Source organism: Podarcis filfolensis (assembly GCF_964270895.1).
Source record: "Podarcis filfolensis genome assembly, chromosome: 11".
Taxonomy (NCBI): Eukaryota; Metazoa; Chordata; class Lepidosauria; order Squamata; family Lacertidae; genus Podarcis; species Podarcis filfolensis.
Window position 1 is genome coordinate 18,871,847 of NC_139613.1, and position 20,404 is coordinate 18,892,250.

At 43.8% G+C, this 20,404-nt stretch overlaps 1 protein-coding gene across 1 annotated transcript in view; it reads right to left on the reverse strand.

Annotated features, from left to right (window-relative positions):
- Positions 1-838: 838 nt before the first annotated feature.
- Positions 839-20,404, reverse strand: part of PLCXD3 (phosphatidylinositol specific phospholipase C X domain containing 3) — an 81,136-nt gene continuing 61,570 nt past the window's right edge. The window contains exon 3 of the mRNA XM_083576265.1: positions 839-7,855. Coding sequence (XP_083432391.1) covers positions 7,699-7,855 — 157 coding nt within the window. The 3' untranslated portion in view covers positions 839-7,698. The remainder of the gene's footprint in view (positions 7,856-20,404) is intronic.

Below are 20,404 nucleotides of genomic sequence, written 5' to 3' on the forward strand. Positions count from 1 at the left end.
CAGAGCATGCAGCCTGTGTGTGCAAATTAGCATCACTTTTGCACATTTTGCGTGTGCATCGAATTGTAGTCCTCATGATTGCGGGGGTCAGTTGGGAAGTATGGGGACAGAAAAATGAGGAAACCATGGCGTTCAGTCTGCTAGAGGGAGGCATATGAAAGACTTTGGTGCATTCATATTTTCAAAGGTAAAGGACCTTAAAACACCCAGAGTGAAAGGCACGATAGATATATGCAGCATACAAAATCTTTATCCGCATTTTGGAAACTTGTTTGTTTTGTTTATCTGTTTGCTAGGCATTTGGACACCCCATAACCAAATTTGACAGGAACAATTGGACGCCATTTTGAATCAAAATGGTGGACTGAACCTTTCAAAAAACCCAGTTTTCAGAGGTTCTTAGAATTCTGGAGCAGCAGTCTGGGTAGTAAAAAAGAAAGAAAACAATACAAATACAGAGCAGATCACCTGGTGTAGACTTACCTTTCAAACAGAGCTGGAAGATCTCAGTCAGTAAGAGGACTCATTTAAACATTTGGCCTGGCACAGAGAAGATTAGGGGCACACATGAGAGGTGCCTTCCAATATCTGAGGGGCTGCCATGTAGAATATGGCGCAAACATATTGCTCCAGAAAGGAGGGCTAGATTGAACAGGTGGAAATTGCAGATGAAGTAAAAACATCAAGTTAACATTAAGAGAAACATCCCAATGACTTTTTGACTGTGGAACAGGCTGTTTCTCCTGCAAGAATGTCTAAACAGGGTAAAGTGAAGTGTATCATATATTAATATGGACTTTGCTGTGTTTAAGAACTGAAGAAACCACCCAAAGCCATCTGATGGGTACCAGGGCTTTATTAACATTTCACTGAATACAAATAAACTCGGTTGTCGCCATTGTCTTTACATTAAATACACATTCTTTTAATAAAAATCCACATTTGCTATACAGAACTGTAGGCGCGTTTTTTTTTGTTTGTTTTTAAGAAATGCAACATTTACTAAAGCACCCAGATTCTAAAAGAATGAGAAAATCAGGTGCAGCCGTGTGAACCTTTGGTACACATTTGCAATTTGAGCCAACTTAACACATCCACAATTCTCATCCAAATAAAATCCAGTCACTCTGATGCTTTGAGCATGTGTTTTCTTGGAGAAAGAAGGAAAGTAAGGGGTTTAGGGATTAATGCTGTCCTGTCAGGGGAAAAAACTCCATTTGGATTTTCTTGTTGACAAAAATTAGTACTGCGTGGTGCAATGTATAGTTTATTTCTGGTCTGTTGACTGCAATAAACTGATGATGGTGTCAATCATTTTAACCCCAACCCAGCTACAGTTCATTGCAGCTGCATCCCATTGAATGCAATAATCCAGTCACAAGATGTGCAACTGACACTTTCAATGCAGCACGTGGCCTGATACATTTAGTTGGAAGCAAATCTCAATAGGACTTACTCCCAAAGTTCTTGTACATACAACGTATCTTTAACTTGGCCAGGTCCAATGTTCTTAATGGCAATGAATGGTGGTTTAGCAGGTATTTCTGCCTGTAATAGTCCCATCGTTTTCAAGCGTCAGCTATGTTGGCTGAGACTGGTGAGAGTTAGAATCCAACCATAGAAAAGTGATGGCAACTCAGTCAGTAGAGCGTGAGACTCTTAATCTCAAGGTTGTGGGTTCAAGCCCCACGTTGGGCAGAGGATTGCACTAGATGACCCTTGTGGTCCCTTCCAGCTCTACAGTTCTATGATTCTATCATCAAAAGCGTGGCAGCGCCACATAATTTCCTGCTTATGAAGCAGACTCATTTAAGAACCAGGCCATCACCCTGCATGAACTAAGACTCCCTTAAGGTCACTGAAAGCAAGGGTACCTGACTAGGTGCAGGAATGGGGCCTCAATCTACAGCTTACAGTTGTGGTCAGCCATTGTGGTGGTGGTTAATTCCATGCCAGGGCATCCCTTTATTTTCATATGTTTCTAATATCTGGGGAGAAGATTGCCTGGCACTCGTGCGCAGCCCCACACAAAGTACTTACCTTGTGACAAAGTACTTACCTTGCTGCCACCTACCGAAATTTGAATTGGCCTCAATGAACGCTTTCACAATAGGATTCATCTTGTTTCTGTGATTGTAAGGTGTTTTTAATGTTGTGTTCTAATTGTTGTAACCCACTCTGGGACCTTAGGGTGAAGTGTGGGCAATAAATAAAGATGATGATGATGATTTGCAAATAAGAATGGCATTATCTTCAGTTGAATTTTGGTAGCAGGACTATATTTACCCCTAACTTGGGAAGTGGGTTGTTCAAAAAATAGAAGGTGTACCACAAGCCTACACTCAGAAGTAAATCTCAGAGTCTTCTCCCATGTGAATATGCACAGGATTGTAATCTTATCCTAGTCATGTCTACTTAGAAGTAGATGTTTATAGAGAAGCAAGTCCCACTGTGTTGAGTAAGTGAATTTAGGATTATAGCCTGAATCAATTTTTCTCCCTGTGAAAGAAACACCAAACTCATTTTTCACTTCTGCTCAGAACTTCAGTGAAATGGCTGGCCAACTGACTTCCACTCCTACCCATTCCAGACTTGATAACGTTGGGTGGGGGGCAGTTGGCACTAAAATGTTGCTAGAGTACTTGAATTAGGTAAAAAGAAATTAGTGCATACTGTGGGATACCCAGTGTTACTTAGAGTGAACCCACTGAAATCAATGAAGTTATCTATTGATTTTAAATGGGTCTACTTTGTATATGACTTGGTTGGTTATCACCCACTGAAGGAGAGGCATGGGTTCAATGATGAGGACAGAACACCAGTGTTTGATATGTGTCAGAATGAAAACTGCTTCCTTTTTTTTTTTTTTTTGGTGATTCCCTTCATTGTTTGTGACAAATGCACCATCTGAATTATTTAAAGAGGTTGTGTGACTTGGCTGTATAAATTAGAGTGGAAGTAATTTTTTCCATTCCATTTGAAATTTGACAAATCCCCCCTATCTATAATAGCTATAATATTCAGAACATTGAAAAACAAACCTAGCATAGTGTAGGCATGTATTTATGTTTGTTTTAAAATATTATATCCCAAGTGTCAGGAATAAAACTAGAATTTTTGGTATCTGACTTTGGTTTCAGTGTCACTAAACCTGCCCTCCCTCTCTCCTTCCCAGGTTTGAAATCTGGCAGTGAAACACAGATTATGCTGAATTTCAAATTTAATTATCATGAAACCTGCAAATCAATCCTTGCAAATTCATTCCATTGTAAGATTTGTGGTTGTATATTTGACATTGTTTTGATTTTTTTTTAAAAAAGCAAACATTCATTTTTCTTAAATCTTTACAATTAAAACTTGCGTACTAAGAAGGAAAGCAACCAAACCCTAGGAGTGAGATCTAGGGAGCTTCAAGAGATCCATGCACTCAATGGTTTTTAAAGAAGTCTTTCTATTAAAGAGCTCTCTGGATCTCAGCCCAAATACATTAATCCTCAAGCACACATGAAACTTCAAGATTTCACAAGCTGGAACATTTGTAGCGTTAAGGAAGATAACACAACTACCCTTTCCATTGAGGCTGAAGTTGCTAATTCTCATATATTGTACAACGTAGTACACACCCCACACCCCTGAACACATACATACACACAAACACAAACGTGAAAACTTACAGGAACACTGGCACAATTTCAAAATTATGAGCTGGGGGAAGAAGGAATCACTGAACTCTTAACAAATTGGTAATCAATACATTTTACAGAGTATACAGCGCGTTTGATCTTTCTTTCTTTTTTTGTCGGCAGGTAAACGGGAACAGTTCAGAACAATGTAAACACAGAAGCTACTGCAGAGTTATGCCACACATATTGTATAATACACAATTAGCTTTTGCTTCACTGTAAAAGAAGCTAGACTAGTTATTGGCTGAGCTCTTACGGTCCACACAAAGGACAGCGTTCAGGCAGCTGGGCTTGTCCCTCCAGGTGTCCTATTTGAAATAAAGTACACTGAAGCTGTTCTGTAAAGCAGACTGACAATCCATCTTCAGAATTGCTTGCTCTAAGGCTGTGTACACACTCCTGCTTTTACTCTGCACTCAGTCTGCTCCCACTGCTGGTTGGGGAAGCAGTGTACACATGATCCTTATCTACCTTGTCATTTCTAACAACATACTGTGTTTTGAGGCATTCTCCCCCAAACCAGCTTCAATCTACATTGAGGAAAAGTATGACTGGCAGCGTTCTAAGCTGGTAATGTGTGCACAGCCAAAGGCAGAAATGGAGAACCTGTGGTCCTCTTGATGTTGTCAGGAGTCAGTCAGCCCTGACGTTGGGTTGATGGGATGTCTGGGGCTGATGGGAGCCAGAGTCTGGCAACATCTGGAGGGCCCAATGTTCCCCAAGCCGTCTTCTAAGGTGCACAAGAGGCAGCTGTGTTTTGTTGTCCTACAACACCAGAAGGGAATATTTATGAACATTCCACTGAACCAGTTTTTTTAAAAAAATCACACTGGATTTGAATGGGTGTTAAAATGGAAATACAGGATTCAGCCAAACAAACACAACCACAAAGAGAGATACCCATCCCTAAACATATTGGCTTTAGCCAGTGCTTCTTTTCTAGAAAAAGAGGTGCTGGAACTCACCATGAACGCCTCCCTTGTTCTCTTACAATGGCAATGGCGCCAACCTGAGAGGTGCCAGAACTGAATTCTGACAAGTTCCAGCTGAAAAACAGCCCTGGCTTTAGCTATGCTCAACACCTGATAATTCTGGGCGCAGATTCCTAATTCGCATCCAATGATGTCTCAATGTAGATGTTGGATATGCATGACAATGTGGATGGAGAAATCCATCCAGTTGTAGGTTTGGTAGCATATCTGCGTCAGCAACTGTTACGGAAGTCTGCTTATGTGCCTGTGTTGGATCAGAATAATTCTTGCTTCTGGAAAGTTTTTTCCCAATAGTTTTTTTTAAAAAAACAACAACAACTGATTCCCACCCCCCCATCACTTCTTCCCATGAAAAATTGGTGTCAGATGTCGGTGAGATGTTTCATACGCTCCATTCAGCAGACAATGTTGGATGATTAGCCATCTTTGAACATTTGACAGTATTAGCCCATAGATGTTCAGCGTCTAGTCTCTCTTGTCATCATTAACCTAAGGCCAAGGTTTTCTCAGACTATGGTTTGGGGAGCCATGGGATTCCTTGAAAGTTTATCAGGGATAAACTTCCTTGGAAGTTTTTGCCAGAGATGCCAGAGACCAAAATTGGAACCTTGTGCATGCAAATTCTGTGCTTTGCCACTGACCAATGGTACCACCCAATACTCCCTCACACAAGTGAGTTGGGACAGGTGGGAATAGAAGCAAGATCTGGAGATATTACTCAAAGAAGGATCCTCAGGGAGGGAAGAAACTTGGAATCTTGCTACCCTAGAGCACAATTTGCTGAATACGGGAATATTGCACACCCATTACTGTTGTCCTAGCAGAAATGGAGGTGCAGTTAAGGCTGGACTTTGGAGCAGAAATCTAGGGTCCCCTTCAGCAGAATGAGAAGTAGGACCCCCAGCTGACATTTTGAAATAAGTGGAATAATATGTCTTACCCCACTAAACAACATCCCTGTAAGACCACTAAGCTGAGAATCTAGAATTACAGCTAACATTTCACCACTGAGTGGGACAATCCAAGTGACTTGGAGGTTTTCCAGTCACAGTGAAGCAAGGGAGGGGGGAGTTAAAAGAGGAAAAGGGATGAGATTATAGAGTAATGTGGGATCCAGAGTTGAAGAAGTAGAGATAGTTGAAGTGGGGCTATGATTGTGAAAGATCTGATTTTATGCATGGCGTCCACAGTCTGAGAAGACCCGTGACAGGGCAACAGCTGGTAGATCAACTAAGCTAGGCTGTTTCTCAGGTTTCTCTGAAAATTCAAATAAATTATCAGACCTCTTCTTCATGTTCTGTTATGAGGTCTTATGATGATTTCAGGTACTTATCATGTGCTCTCTCTTTTGGGGGGTTAAAAAAAGAGGTGCTGGTATATATTGATAAAAGTACCATAGGTGCCAGCCCAAATTGGCTGCCATGGGCCACAAAAGAAGTACTGGTACTTCATACCAGTGAGTACTATGAGGGAAAATGCCCGAGGGGGGGATTACATATCTTCCAACTGTATCTCTGAATTATAGGATATGTTTATGTGTTTATGTGTGAGGTACTTCCTCACATGGTCAAGTATATAAACATTTTTGATATTTCTTTAAGAACAACATGGGGCAGTCTTCCTTTGTAACTTTCTCTAGAACAGTGGTTCTCTCCCTCCTCGTGGACCACTTACTGGTTTTTTTGCCTGTTGTAGCAACTGTAATGTGTGGTGCTACTTGTTGTAGCTTTTAATTGTATTTTTTAATTACTTCTTTTGTTTCTTCTATATTGCAGCTTACAGTACTATAATTTGAATTCCATAGAATGCAAACTGTAGTACAATAAAAATCCAATATAAGGAATAAAAGAAGCAACAAAAACGCAATTAAAATTCAGTACCAGTATTTAATGGGATAGGTGTGCCTTCTCCCATCTTGAACCACAAATCCACAGACATGCTGCAGACTACCTGAATGAAGCTCATGGACCACATTTTGGAAACTCTTGCTTTAGAAGGAATCATTGATTCAGACAATAAAAGCTTATTTTAGCTTAACAAATGGGGCTTGCAACAGAACGCTGCAGCATGGAGTGCTTCCATTCAAGATTCCAGTCATGCCCTTTCCCTGGATGCTCCATTGCATTCCTACTCCCCAAAGGCGGTTAATGCATTTTATAACTAACTAACTAAAGTGACAAATCAATATAATGATTTTTTTTAATTGACTTCTCAGGAAGCCATGGTTCCAAATGGTAATGTAGAGTCAACCTCTAAAACTGCATAATGAAACTCTGTGCATAAGTCTATGACAGGCCTTCTGCCCCTCACAGGAGAAGACAGAATTAGACTCACAATGGGGAACTTCTTTTAAAAGCGATAGCAACATATATTTGAAATGTTTAAAAATTTCAGGAAATCTGCAAGTTATTAGGCATTGTAACTGCAACTGTTAACTTTTGACTGGTCTTTTCTTTACGATGCCATATCCTTCCCTCCCACCTGAGTTCAACAAACCTGATGCCACCAATTTCTGAAACATTTATATTTATATATATATATATATATATATATATATATATATATATATATATGGAGCACCTGGATAAGACTATACAATGTTCTTGTTCAGCAGCAGAATTACTAAAGACAATGAGAATCTACTGCACGGACAAAGGGCAATTCATGAATGCCAGTTACAAGTTAAGCATAGCGAATGATCCTCAATATGGCCAAAACCACATGTGGTTGTTGGAGAAATATTTATGAATGGCTTTCTTGAATAAGATAACTGTGTAAATGAAACCTGGTTGGGTTTCATGAGACACAAGCTAATCAATGTCAAGAAATGATCAGACCAAGTAGAAAAACAACAACCTATTTTCTTTCTCTCCCCTCATATCCTTTCTAAGTCCTCAGCATGTCCAAAAGAAAAGAATAATATTCAGCATGTGCTTGCAAAATCTGTGCCACAAGATTACAACCTAACACAACTAAGGGAGATAAGTTCCACTTTAGAGCATGTCGGACACATTACGGTACTATCAAGTCGTATCAGCTTCGCCTTCAGCCAAGATGTAGTTCAGTTTTATGATCGTGCTGATAAAATCGCCAAGTTCTACAAAGTCCGCAGTGACAATGTTGACACCACTTTCGCCCGGTGTCTGAGTCTGGACCCACTGCATCATGGCGGGGAGAGCTCTGGGGAGGAAGAAGAGAAAAAAATTACCCACCATTGAAAGCATCAAATGTGCCGGGACATAAGAAGGCACCTTACATTGAGTCAAACCATCAGCCCATCTAGTTAAGTGTTATCTACAATGACCAGCATTGGCTTCCCATGGTTTTAGACATGGTGACAACTCCTGTCAGTGTTGCTGGGCTCCAACACCCATCAATGTACCTCAAGATACCGGGCGGAGGAGAGAGAAAGGATTTTATTCTCCACATCTTGAGAAATGTTCTTTTTGGTTTTCTGTTTCATTTTGGATGCTCTCTGGTTTTTGATGTTCTGACTGAAGTTCAGAAACATCAGGAGGGCCAACGGTTCCCCACTCTGATGGGCCAGGTCTCAAAAATGAATAAAAATGGAGGTAGCAAATACAATTGGAAAACTTGCAGCAGAGAATCCAACTTAACAAAAGTCTACTTCATTTAATTCTCCTCAAGAGGAGAAGTTCACAGGTAGGAAAGTATATTTTTCCTTCCACAGATAATCTTAAAATTCAAATCACAACCAAAATCTGAACCATTTTAATGAAAATATTCCATATGTACATGGCAACGAGAAGAAAAAAACCAAGTCGGTGTTTTCCCTGGGCTGGAGGTGGTGTGTCTTGTTTAAGGATGGACAAATTTGTTTAAGGACGTATAGATCCATTAGTTTGGGTTTCTCAGTTTCTCAAACATAAATTCAATTCTTCACATTCCTGCAGCAATTAAAAAAAAATTAGAAACCAAACACCTCATGTAAATGTGTTAACATTTTACTGCAAATTTCTGCCAATAAACTACATTTTGTATGCAATTTTACACATGATTGCTATCAATTTTCACTATTATGCGTTTTAAAAGTCATTTCCACTAATATGTGCATGTTATGCACACTTTCCCCTAATATGTGCATTTTTATTTGGCTGGAGAACCGCATCGCAAAATTTGGAGAAGGGCGAATTTCAAAAGACAGATGTGTTTTGGTTCACATATTGGCTTGAGAAGTGAGAATTAGGTGGTTCCTTATTAGAATTCAAACAAAATCAAATTTGTCCCTTGTCCCTTGTCTTGTTTACCATTCCTTGTAATTCCCAGTGCCTCCATCCCTGTAATTAGCCTCATTAAGCAGTTTATTCAGCGAAAGCACAGCCCATGTGGCATGGCAGATACCCACATGGCTGAATGCTCTTAGAAACATAAAACAGCTACATTATACACCCTGACATTAGCAATAAACACCTTCTGGTTAGCTGTTAAAAAAGAGGGGGAGAGATAGTGGATTATGTGTCTGGCCCAATGTGTTTCTCTTTCCCAATACAAAAACCTGCAGGTAGCCAAGGCCTTTGGAGAGTCAGAGAAAGCTCTCTCCATCACAGTGTGGTATAGTGGCTCAGAGCGGTGGACTCGTAATCTGGTGAACCGGGTTCGATTCCCCGCTCCTCCACATGCAACTGCTGGGTGACCTTGGGCTAGTCACACTTCTCTGAAGTCTCTCAGCCTCACTCACCTCACAGAGTGTTTGTTGTGGGGGAGGAAGGAAAGGAGATTGTTAGCCACTTAGGGTAGTGATAAAGCGGGATATCAAATCCAAACTCTTCTTCATCATCATCCCTGTAATGTTCCTAATGAATCCTCAAGTTTGCATCAAAATATCCACCCACCCCAAGCGCCAGTAACAGTTTTCCTCTCGGGATAAATAACAGGGCTGTGGTTCCAATGCTACAGAGTGGCCCTGATCTGTCCCAAGACAATCTGGAGCTTAGAGTATGCAGATCTGAGTCTTGACGCAATTTGGGGGCCTTGGGCAGTCATGTGGTAGAGGGACAGGGAGAAGGAGACAAATGTTTTCTTCTCCCCCCTGGACCACTTAAACATGGTGAAACATGCAGTTGCAGGGGGAGAGGAGAAACACACAGGTTGACTGCAAATCTCCTTCTCCCTCTCCTCTCCTCATCACAATCACCCCCCAGCTCTTTTGACATTCCTCCAGGTAAACCTGACATGACCCAGGCCAGTCTTGGGCTGCCTCAACCCAATCTGGATGAATCCTGGGTTGCCCCAAATCAGCCCACTCCAGTTCAGGATCTGAGAACCAGCCAGATCCAGTACATAGCACTAGTAAGTAACAGCTACCAGTAGGGAGATTCATATCGGTGCCATGGCAGGCCAAGTGTTACCTCTCCTGTCCCCTTACACTGTGGCCTTGGCCTGGACTGGGTGACCCAGTGTCATGGACTGGCTGGGTGCTGAGGATTGGTGGGAGGCACCAGCAGGGGAACCCCTAGGGGGAAAAGGCTCAGAGCCAGTGAACTGGTGGTGGGACAGTGATGAGTGAGAAGAGGGAGCAGACTGGGAGGAGGAGGAGTCAGAAGCCGAAGACGCAACAGGGTCTAGTGAGCAGGAAGAGGCTGGGAGAGCAGTCCAGAATCAGAGGCAGAAGCAGAGGCTGAATTGAGGTGAGGCAGAGAAGCAGAGAGGAGGCAGGCCACTGAAGAAGCCTGGGATGTTCTTGGGTTACAACTCCCATCCAGCATGGCCAATGGTCAGGCATGATGGGAGCTGTAGTCCAACAATATCTGGAGGGCTACCACTATATTATGCCGTTTGCTTATCTCTCAGCCTGGTCTTTGCAACCAGAGAGAGGAATTCAGCATAGTGCTAGCAGACTGCTCTATCACTGGAACCACTTCTGCTTGGCTGGTGGAATGACCTGACCTCTCTCCCCCTTGCATACTGCTCAGGGGATCTTCTGCCCCCCTCCCGAAGCCTATTTGAGAGATGCAGGGGGCATGGGGGGGAGAGGGAGAGGGGGGCATTGTGTTAGTGGAAGTGCTTGCACAGGTTTCCACTGGCTGAGCTTGTTTGTTGTATCTCACCAAGAAACACAAGTCCTCCAAGTCGGTGGTGGTTCCTTATTAAAAGGAACTGATCGCACGGGGGCGAGGAATGGGGGAAGTAATCAGCTCATGGTTGTTGCCAAGAAACTACCGGGTAGTGATCAATCATATTAAAATGTTCATCCAGCCTCAAAATGTTAAACTGTGCCATCTGATTGAATATGCTTCCAAATTTTATCCAGCAATTGGAGAGTGCTGAATTATAGATAAGCATTTCAGCAGAATGAATTCCACGGCTGCCGAGCGGCAATTTAGAAAAGCTGAATTCATAAATTTGTAAAAGTTACTTCCACTTGTTTCCAATGAGCCTGATGCCTATAAGAATGCAGAACTTCCATGGCTGATGCCCTGAGATCAGCAAAGAATCTATGTCAGGGACAGGGAACCTGAGGCATTCAAGAATTTGTTGGACTACAATTCCCATAATCCCTGATTTGGGCCATGCTGGATGGGGCTGTGTTATGTACTAAGCTTGGATCCTAGAACAATAGGCAAGTAGGATCCTAGAATGCAACAACTGATTGGCTTGCAGGAAAAGACCAATTAGGCTCCAGGAGGAAGTTAATCAGCCTATTAGGCTGGTAGAATCGTAGAATGCAATAACTGACTTATCTGCAGGAAAAGACCAATCCAGGAGGGAAGCAGAATCAGCCAATCAGACGGGACTCATTGTGTAAATAATGTATATAAAAGCCTGAGGTTTGGGGGGCAATTCAATCACTGTTTTACAAGCTGCAATAAAGAAATAAATCACTACAGGACTCCGAGTATATTTCAGGCTGATGGGTGGTGAAGTCCAACATCATCATCCATGTCACCAAGAAGCTACTTGCACATTACTTTCCAAAGTCCTGCTTTGTAATGGAGTGGGGGCTTTTCCAAAAGCAGCAGACCCAGAAGTACCCCCAAACTATGTACCCGCTCCTCCAGAGGGAGTGTAATCCCATCAAGATCAGGCAGCCTCCCAACCATCTGGTCTAGGGAACCACCCACTAACAGTGCCCAAGTCTTTGTTGGCTCTCATCCAGTCCATTACTGAGGCAAGACAACAGTCCAGCACATCCACTGCCTCACCCACAGATGTAAAGGGGAAGCAGAGCTGTGGGTCATCAGCAAATTGCCAACAGTTTACTCCAAAGCTTTGAATAAACCCACCCAGTCATTTCATGCAGATGTCAGACAGCATAGGGGATAAAATCAAACCCCGAGGAACCCCAAATTGAAGGCTCCACAGGGCTGAAGAACACTCCCCAAGCAACACTCCCTGGACCATCCAGGCAGGACAGCAACCACCTCAAAGCCACCCACCTCTAACTCGGACACCCGCTCAAGAAGGATGCCATGGTCGATGGTACAGTGGTACCTCGGGTTACATATGCTTCAGGTTACATACGCTTCAGGTTACACACTCTGCTAACCCAGAAATAGTGCTTCAGGTTAAGAACTTTGCTTCAGGATAAGAACAGAAATCGTGCTCCAGCGGCACGGCGGCAGCAGGAGGCCCCATTAGCTAAAGTGGTGCTTCAGGTTAAGAACAGTTTCAGGTTAAGAACGGACCTCCGGAACAAATTAAGTACTTAACCCGAGGTACCACTGTATCAAAAGCCACTGAGAGGTTGAGGAGAATTAACAGAAGGGGAGGAGGAGGAGGAGGAGGAGTTTGGATTTGATATCCCGCTTTATCACTACCCGAAGGAGTCTCAAAGTGGCTAACATTCTCCTTTCCCTTCCTCCCCCACAACATACACTCTGTGAGGTGAGTGAGGCTGAGAGACTTCAGAGAAGTGTGACTGTCCCAAGGTCACCCAGCAGCTGCATGTGGAGGAGCGGGGAATCGAATCCAGTTCACCAGATTACGAGTCCACCGCTCTTAACCACTATACCCCACTGGCTCCACACAGGGACACATTTCCCTTGTCTCTCCCCAACAGATTTCATCACACAGCACGACCAAAGCAGTTCATAGAGCAGGGCTGATGAACTTCAGGCCCAGGGACCAAAATGGCCCTCAGGATTCTCTCTAGGCCATGCCCTCCCCAGACCATACCCCTTCTCAGGACACACCTATCACCGACTCTGCTCCAGACCCCCCTGAAGACCTTTTTACAGGCTGGAATGTGCCTTTGACCTGTGATCACAGCTCCTGCTGCTTGGATGCAGGATGAAGATGTATGTGTGGGTTGAAACCACATCCACTTTTAGCTCCTGCCCCACCTACCCCTGGCTTGTGTCCACAATTTTCCAGCCCCCAAGCAGGAAAGTGTTCCCTGCCGCTGTCTTACAGTAACTGGCCTGTGTTCTCCATGACTAAAGAAGAGTCGTATTATTAATGTTGTTAATTTTAACGACAGCTGAACATTTAGACGAGCGGTAGTGTCGCTGAAGGGTCCAGGCCAGGAGTACGTCTACTTACGCATGAGGGAAATGGTTGGCTTTTGCAGGAAGCTTCAAAACACACCAAAGGTTTAACGAAGGATGGCTAGCTGCCTAGTCATCGAGGTCTGTTGTGTTTCCCAGACAGATGGGCTGCCAAGGCATACCTTCTGTTACAGTCAGCCAGTCTCACGGGAGACCACAGAGGGCCTGACTCTGTGGTGTCTATTCCCATCGACCTTCTTTGGTGACAAGATAAACCCTCTGTTCAAACTCCCACAGGCGTGAGGGAGAGGCGTTGGAGGCGACATTGCATTTGCATGCCGTTGTGAAAAACCCTGCACTCCTGCTACAGATACCCTTCCCACCATTTATATTTGCCGGCTGAGGAATTCGCCTTCCTCTCCCATACGGAGTCTCAGCCCCTCTTTTAATTGGATCCTTTGAACTGGCCTCTGCTATAGTAGAGAGATCGCATCAAAAGCCTCCTTGCTGGCTGACTATATTCAAGGCCAGCAAGTCCTAGAATTCCATGTGGAGCAATTACAGTAATTTCTGTCAATTTATTGGGCTGATGTGGTTCGGTAGACGCCGACAAGAGCCAGCTAGCACCGTGGGCCTCGGGACGGAGGTCATTTGACACTGCTACCCAGACTTATTAAAAAAGTTATTTAACTGCCTTGCTGATAGATAATTCATCCATTGTAAGAGGTTGTAACAAGCATTATACGCTATCCATATTCAGGGAATATTCAGAGGATGATTTAATGAAGGTGGCATTTATTTTTCCTCTAAGCCCCACATAAAGGTTGCAGCACCTGGGACTCTTTAGTTTAGGGAAAAGGCAAGTCAGTGGTATAAGGGGGGATTATGAAGATTTGCCTTTAAACCAACCTGGACTCTGAAATCATGATCTGAAGCCCTTCTTCAGCGCCCCCTCCACAAACGGTCCAGAGCAGGGGTCGGCAAAGTTTTCGTGGCTTGGGCCGGTTCATGGTCCTGCAGACGCCATGGTGGGCCAGAGTGCGCATGCCCAAACGCTATTTCCGGCACTCCTTCCAGCACGGAGGAGGCGTGCACAGCTTCCCATTGGCTGCAGGAGCTTCCTGCAGCCAATGGGAAACCGGCCAGCGTCGCAGAAGGCGGTCCCCTCTCTGTTCTGCGCCGGTTTAGCGCGGCACATGGGAGCTGACCAAGCAGGCGGTGGGGGTCCCCGAGAGGGCGGCAGGGGTCCATGGGCTGGTTAAATGGCCCCCATGGGCCACTTGTGGCCCATAGGCCTTAGGTTGCTGGCCCCTGGTCCAGAGGTTGACAACATGAGAACAACAACTTTCCTGCTCTGTTTGTGGAACGCTTGCCTGGCGCCTTCACTACGTAACTTTAGGCTCCAGGCAGAAACCTTCCTCTGTAATCAGGCATTTCGCTGATTGAACATGCTATGGTATTTTAAATGTGTTTGCGGGAGGGAGGTTAGTGTTGGGTTGTTGTTGTTGTTATATGTATTTTCTGTTTTCATTTTGTATTTTTATGCTGTAAACCACCCTGTGATCTTCTGATGAATTAATTAATAATTTAAATGTGGACTGAATTGAATTTGTCCCCTAGCCCTCCATGCCCCCATTTTTCCTTGTCAGTCATGAGGAAATGTTCATCAAATTTGCCCACTCCAACTTTAAAGGTATGTTATAGATTAGGGAGGGACCCCCCCAACCCTATAAATTAATAAATGGTAGGAATTTGGTTATATGCAAAGGTTATATCCCAAAGGAATTTGGGATGCAAAGGGAGAAATACAAGCTGCAGATGAATCCCTGAGTTAGCTTATGCGAAATGACCTGGCGAAGCAAGGGCCATTGAGAGCCATTGGCAATGCAATGGAACTGTCCTTTTCCCCCTTGCCCTGAGGTATGAGACTGTGGTCTGGAAGGTTGCCGGGATAACTGGGTACAAGGTGACAGGAAAAGAGAGTTTTTAGTGGGATGTTCTGTGAAGGAGGAGGAGGAAGAAAGACAGGGATCCATCTTGGGCAGGCTGGCTGAAGCCTGGCTAGGAGAGATGCCTTGGACTCCATGGCTGCACTGCTGTGGGGGACAAGCTCCTCTTGAAATGACCATGCTGTAAGACCTGGACTCCCTCCATGGAGACTGAAGGTCTAAATAGTGAATAAACCATATTTCTTAAAGATACAACAGTCTCTGAAGCCTTGGTTCTCCAAAGGAACACAGACCCTGGGTGAGTGCGTGGACCCCTCTGGAATCTTGCAGGTATGGCACCCAGCTTTTGTAACAGCACCATGATTGCACATTTCCCCACTTTTCTAATATATAAGGGAACATAAAGGCAGGTGTATGATCCTCACACAAGTCTATGTGACCTACCTATGCAACACAAGATTCCTTACAGCTCCTACCCCATCACAAAGGCTGTTTGTTGATGCTGAATTTCCAGTACCAATGCCTGTGGCAGTTGTGTATCCACTGGAGATTACCCAAGAAAATACTGACCAGGCTTACCCTCTGTCTCCGCTTATGATATCTGACAAGAACACGGCTGGAGGTAATTCAACTCCAGGCAATTACAATAGCCCTGATCTGCCCTTCCTGTACACAGCATATGTTATCTCCTTAAATAAAACCACATCGAACAGGCAGCGTTTTCTCTGCAGCAGGAGCTGGTAATGAATTGATACATCCCAGCGCTGCTGGATGCATTTCCCCGATGGAATATTCAGCGAGTGTAACCAAGAGTAGGAGCCAAAGTGACATGGTTAACCATGCAGCTGTGAAATGGAGCACTGATGTGAGAATCCAGGAAAGTGAAACTAGCTAGCTCAGGGACCGAGGCATACATGTCACTGAGCAATCAAGAGCTACATAAAGAAACAGCAGGGGGACGAATGATGAGACAAGTGACATGAATGAAGAAAGGGAGAGCCAAGGTAGCCTAGATTTTACCCAGGGACAATGGTGCAGCAAAAAAACCCTTAAGGTGGCTCAAGGCATTTCTTCAGTGCTATAAATCTGGTTCTTTGCAATGTAAGAACCAATCTTGAAGCAATTAAGAAATCCCTTGAGACACCTTAAGTTTCTTTGTTGGGCCATTGCCACTGGGTAAAATCTAGCTAGCTTGTTTTTGCTAGAGCCGATGGGTTAAAACAGCTCTTTTCTGATTATGCTTAGACATGCTGGTATCCTTGTTGTTGTTGTTTAGTCGTTTAGTCATGTCCGACTCTTCATGACCCCGTGGACCAGAGCACGTCAGGCACTTCTGTCTTCCACTGCCTCCCGCAGTTTGGTCAAACTCATGTTTGTATCTTCGAGAACACTGTCCAACCATCTCGTCCTCTGTCGTCCCCTTCTCCTTGTGCCCTCCATCTTTCCCAGCATCAGGGTCTTTTCCAGGGAGTCTTCTCTTCTCATGAGGTAGCCAAAGTACTGGAGCCTCAGCTTCAGGATCTGTCCTTCCAGTGAGCACTCAGGGCTGATTTCCTTAAGAATGGAGAGGTTTGATCTTCTTGCAGTCCATGGGACCCTCAAGAGTCTCCTCCAGCACCATAATTCAAAAGCATTAATTATTTGGCAGTATCCTTAGATACTTGGAAAAATAAGTTCCCCTGGGCAGGGCACCTTTTTAGCACACCCTTGCCCCAACCTGGTGCCCTCCATATGTTTCTGACTTGAACTCCCATCAGTCAGAAAGGTTTTATCTTGTAAAAAGTCACCACCAACTTGGCAACAATTTTGCATGAACCCAGCCTCGCAGGCTGAAAGCTGGTACTATTTAGCACACAAAAGAAACAAATTCAACAAATCAGATTTTCTTCTCGTGGCAAAACTGACCTGACCTAAATATATAAAATACTGCTAATGCAATCTGCTGCCCTGCCTGCATTTTGCATATTTCATTTATAGATACTATAGCATTTGTAAACTTGGGAAGTTGGATAAGAGCACAGATCTCTCCGCTCCCTCAGAGATCATTACTGATAATGCTCAGTAAAAAATGGCTAGATTTAATACATGCTTGCACCCCATTGCAGCTGAAAAAATAACACTAAAAAGTATAATCAGCACAGATTTTCTTCAAGACAGCTAGAAATGGGAATGACCCGGGTTAGATTAATCTTTGTGATCTCTGGAAGGACACCTTCCTACATTGTACAGCAAAATAATTATTGTTATGCCACAGCAGCTACAAAGTAAAATACATGATTGAGACACCATAAGTGATTCTCTTAGCAATCATATCTAAAAGGTTCTAATGTAGCAAATAGGCAGTCCAATCAAAAGTGTCCAGATGGAGATCATGAACATAGCTCCCCCATGAAATTAACGCCAACAGTGATTCCCGCCCCCGCCCCCCCGAAGTAAGGTATAACTAGCAAAAAAGAGGCAGCCTTTGAAAATAAGGAACCCATTGTGGCAATCCCACATTAAGGAGCTGTTGTGAATTTATAGGTGGATTCCAGATTGTGTTGGTCTTGGGCGTTTAATTCTTCACACCATGCATTACTGCAATTGTCTTAAAGCTCTTGAGGCGAAACACTCCTCTCTGATGAAGCTCAGTAAACAAAGGATGGACCTGGCAGATCTCCAAGGCTCCAAACTGCTCATCACCAATCAGTTTTGCTTCAGTCCTTAAAGCCACTTTATCAAGCAGTAATATATTCTACATGACAGTTGCTTAGCTACCAGAACTCTAATTTAGATGGCTCTACAATTTTAAAATCTCCCCAAAGGTCAAAGCCCATTGTATGCTCCATCCTTCGGTCACATTAAACCCATCTTTACATCCACCTCTTCCTCGTTCATTCCAGACCCTCCAAGTGTCCCTGTTTTTCAGGAACGGTCCTGGATTTACAGAAGACCATCCTGGTTTCTGATTTGATCCTAGAATGTCCTGATTTTCCTTAGGACATCCGTAATTTCTTCAGAGAAATATTGGAGGGTATGGAGCTACGCAACCCCAAGCCAAGGAGATAAGTATAACTATACAGTGGTACCTTGGGTTAAGAACTTAATTCATCCTGGAGGTCTGTTCTTAACCTGAAACTGTTCTTAACCTGAAACACCACTTTAGCTAATGGGGCCTCCTGCTGCTGCCACGCCACCGGAGCCCGATTTCTGTTCTCATCCTGAAGCAAAGTTCTTAACCCGAGGTAATATTTCTGGGTTAGCAGAGTCTGTAACCTGAAACGTCTGTAACCTGAAGCGTATGTAACCCGAGGTACCACTGTACAACCTTAGGAAGCCATCTGAAGGCAGCCATGCATAGGGAAGTTTTTAAAAATGTTTAATGTTTTTATATATGTTGGAAGCTGCCCAGAATGGCTGGGGCAACCCAGTCAGATGGGTGGGGTATAAATAATAAAATTATTATTATTATGGGATAGGACGCCCCATTTTCATCAGAGAAATGCTGAAGGATATGTCATTCTTTTACCAGCTCAAATCATGAAGTCTGGGGGAAGTGGCATTATAGCAGTTTGTGCATCTGTTTCAGCCCAAGTGTATTGTGTCTTCCCAAGCCCAAAGTTATCCCATCTCCATTACAAACTCCTCCTAGACCCCCTTTTATTTCTTTCGCTATAAAATTTGACTTCTGACAGTCAAGTGGGAATGCACAAGGCCTAACACTGAATTTGCCCACCTCTCCCCCTTGCAAGGAAAGTACAATCAAATCAGAATAATGGCTCTTAAAGGAATAAAAACATCACCACCTGTAATAATAATAATAATAATAATAATAATAATAATAATAATGAAATCACTGTGTTTTATCCTACTGCTCAAAATGAAGTCTGCATCTTTTTCCAGCCGCGAAGAATCATGGAAAGTGCTTTGCAAACATTAATGAATTTAGCCTCACAAATCCTCAATGAGGTATTATAATAATTTTCACAGGGAAGAAAATGAGAAGTGAATCGCTGGCTCCAGAGATATTTCATGAACTACTGAGAGGCAAATGCAGTGAGGCAAAATGTGAGTCTCTGTCTTGCCTGCTTTTTATTGATTTGCTAATAAAATGACTGCTGTCATGGTGGATGGGATGTATGTGGTCATGAACTGTGCTCTGGTGTGAGACTGGATGGAACCGGGGAGTTGCTGAGAGGATGGAATGTGTTAAGGTAAGAGGCGGGAGGAGTCTGCAGAGAGACAGGAAGTTGGGGAAGAAGCAGTTGCAGTTTGCCAGTTAACATGTTGTTGTTGTTTAGTCGTTTAGTTGTGTCCGACTCTTCGTGACCCCATGGACCAGAGCACGCCAGACCCTCCTGTCTTCCACTGCCTCCCGCAGTTTGGTCAAACTCACGTTAGTAGCTTCGAGAACACTGTCCAACCATCTCATCCTCTGTCGTCCCCTTCTCCTTGTGCCCTCCATCTTTCCCAACACCTCAGCTTCACGATCTGTCTCAGCTTCACGATCTGTCCTTCCAGTGAGCACTCAGGGCTGATTTCCTTAAGAATGGATAGGTTTGATCTTCTTACAGTCCATGGGACCCTCAAGAGTCTCCTCCAGCACCATAATTCAAAAGCATCAATTCTTCGGCGATCAGCCTTCTTTGTGGTCCAGCTCTCACTTCCATACATCACTACTGGGAAAACATCACTACTGGGAAAGCCAGTTAACATACCCTCCAACATTTCTCCAATGACAATAGGAAAAGCGGGACATTCCAGGATATAATCAGAAATGGGGATGACCTCTGTAAATCCAGGACTGTCCCTGGAAAATAGGGACACTTGGGGAGTCTGAGTTAAAGTAGTTGATTGGTCTGGAATTAGGGCAGAGAATGGGGGTCACTTATTAGGAACAGGTCTAGCAGATGTGCTCTGCTGCTTTGAACATTTTGAACCTGGAGGACACCAGGTTTGCGAAGTCTGCTTCCAGGCGCTACAGGACTCTCTGTTGTTTTTCTTGCAATAGACTTGGGTTGTGAAGCTGAAACACAGTTAGCTGAGGCTAAGGCTCATAAAACTCATTGGGACTTCTGAGTAGATATAGGCCATTCACATAGAACATTCACAGCATACATATAAAGCACTATGACCCCCACGTTAAACTTTCATGGCTACCTCCACAGGATTCTGGGAACTGTAGTTTGTTAAGGGTGCTGAAAGTTGTTAGGAGGCCCCTGCTCCCCTCAAAGAGACACAGTTCCCAGAGTTCCCTGTGAAGAAGAATTAATTGCTAAACCATTCAGGAAACTGTAGCTTGGGGGGGGGAATAGGGGTCTCCTAACAATTCTCAACACCCTTAACAACCCACA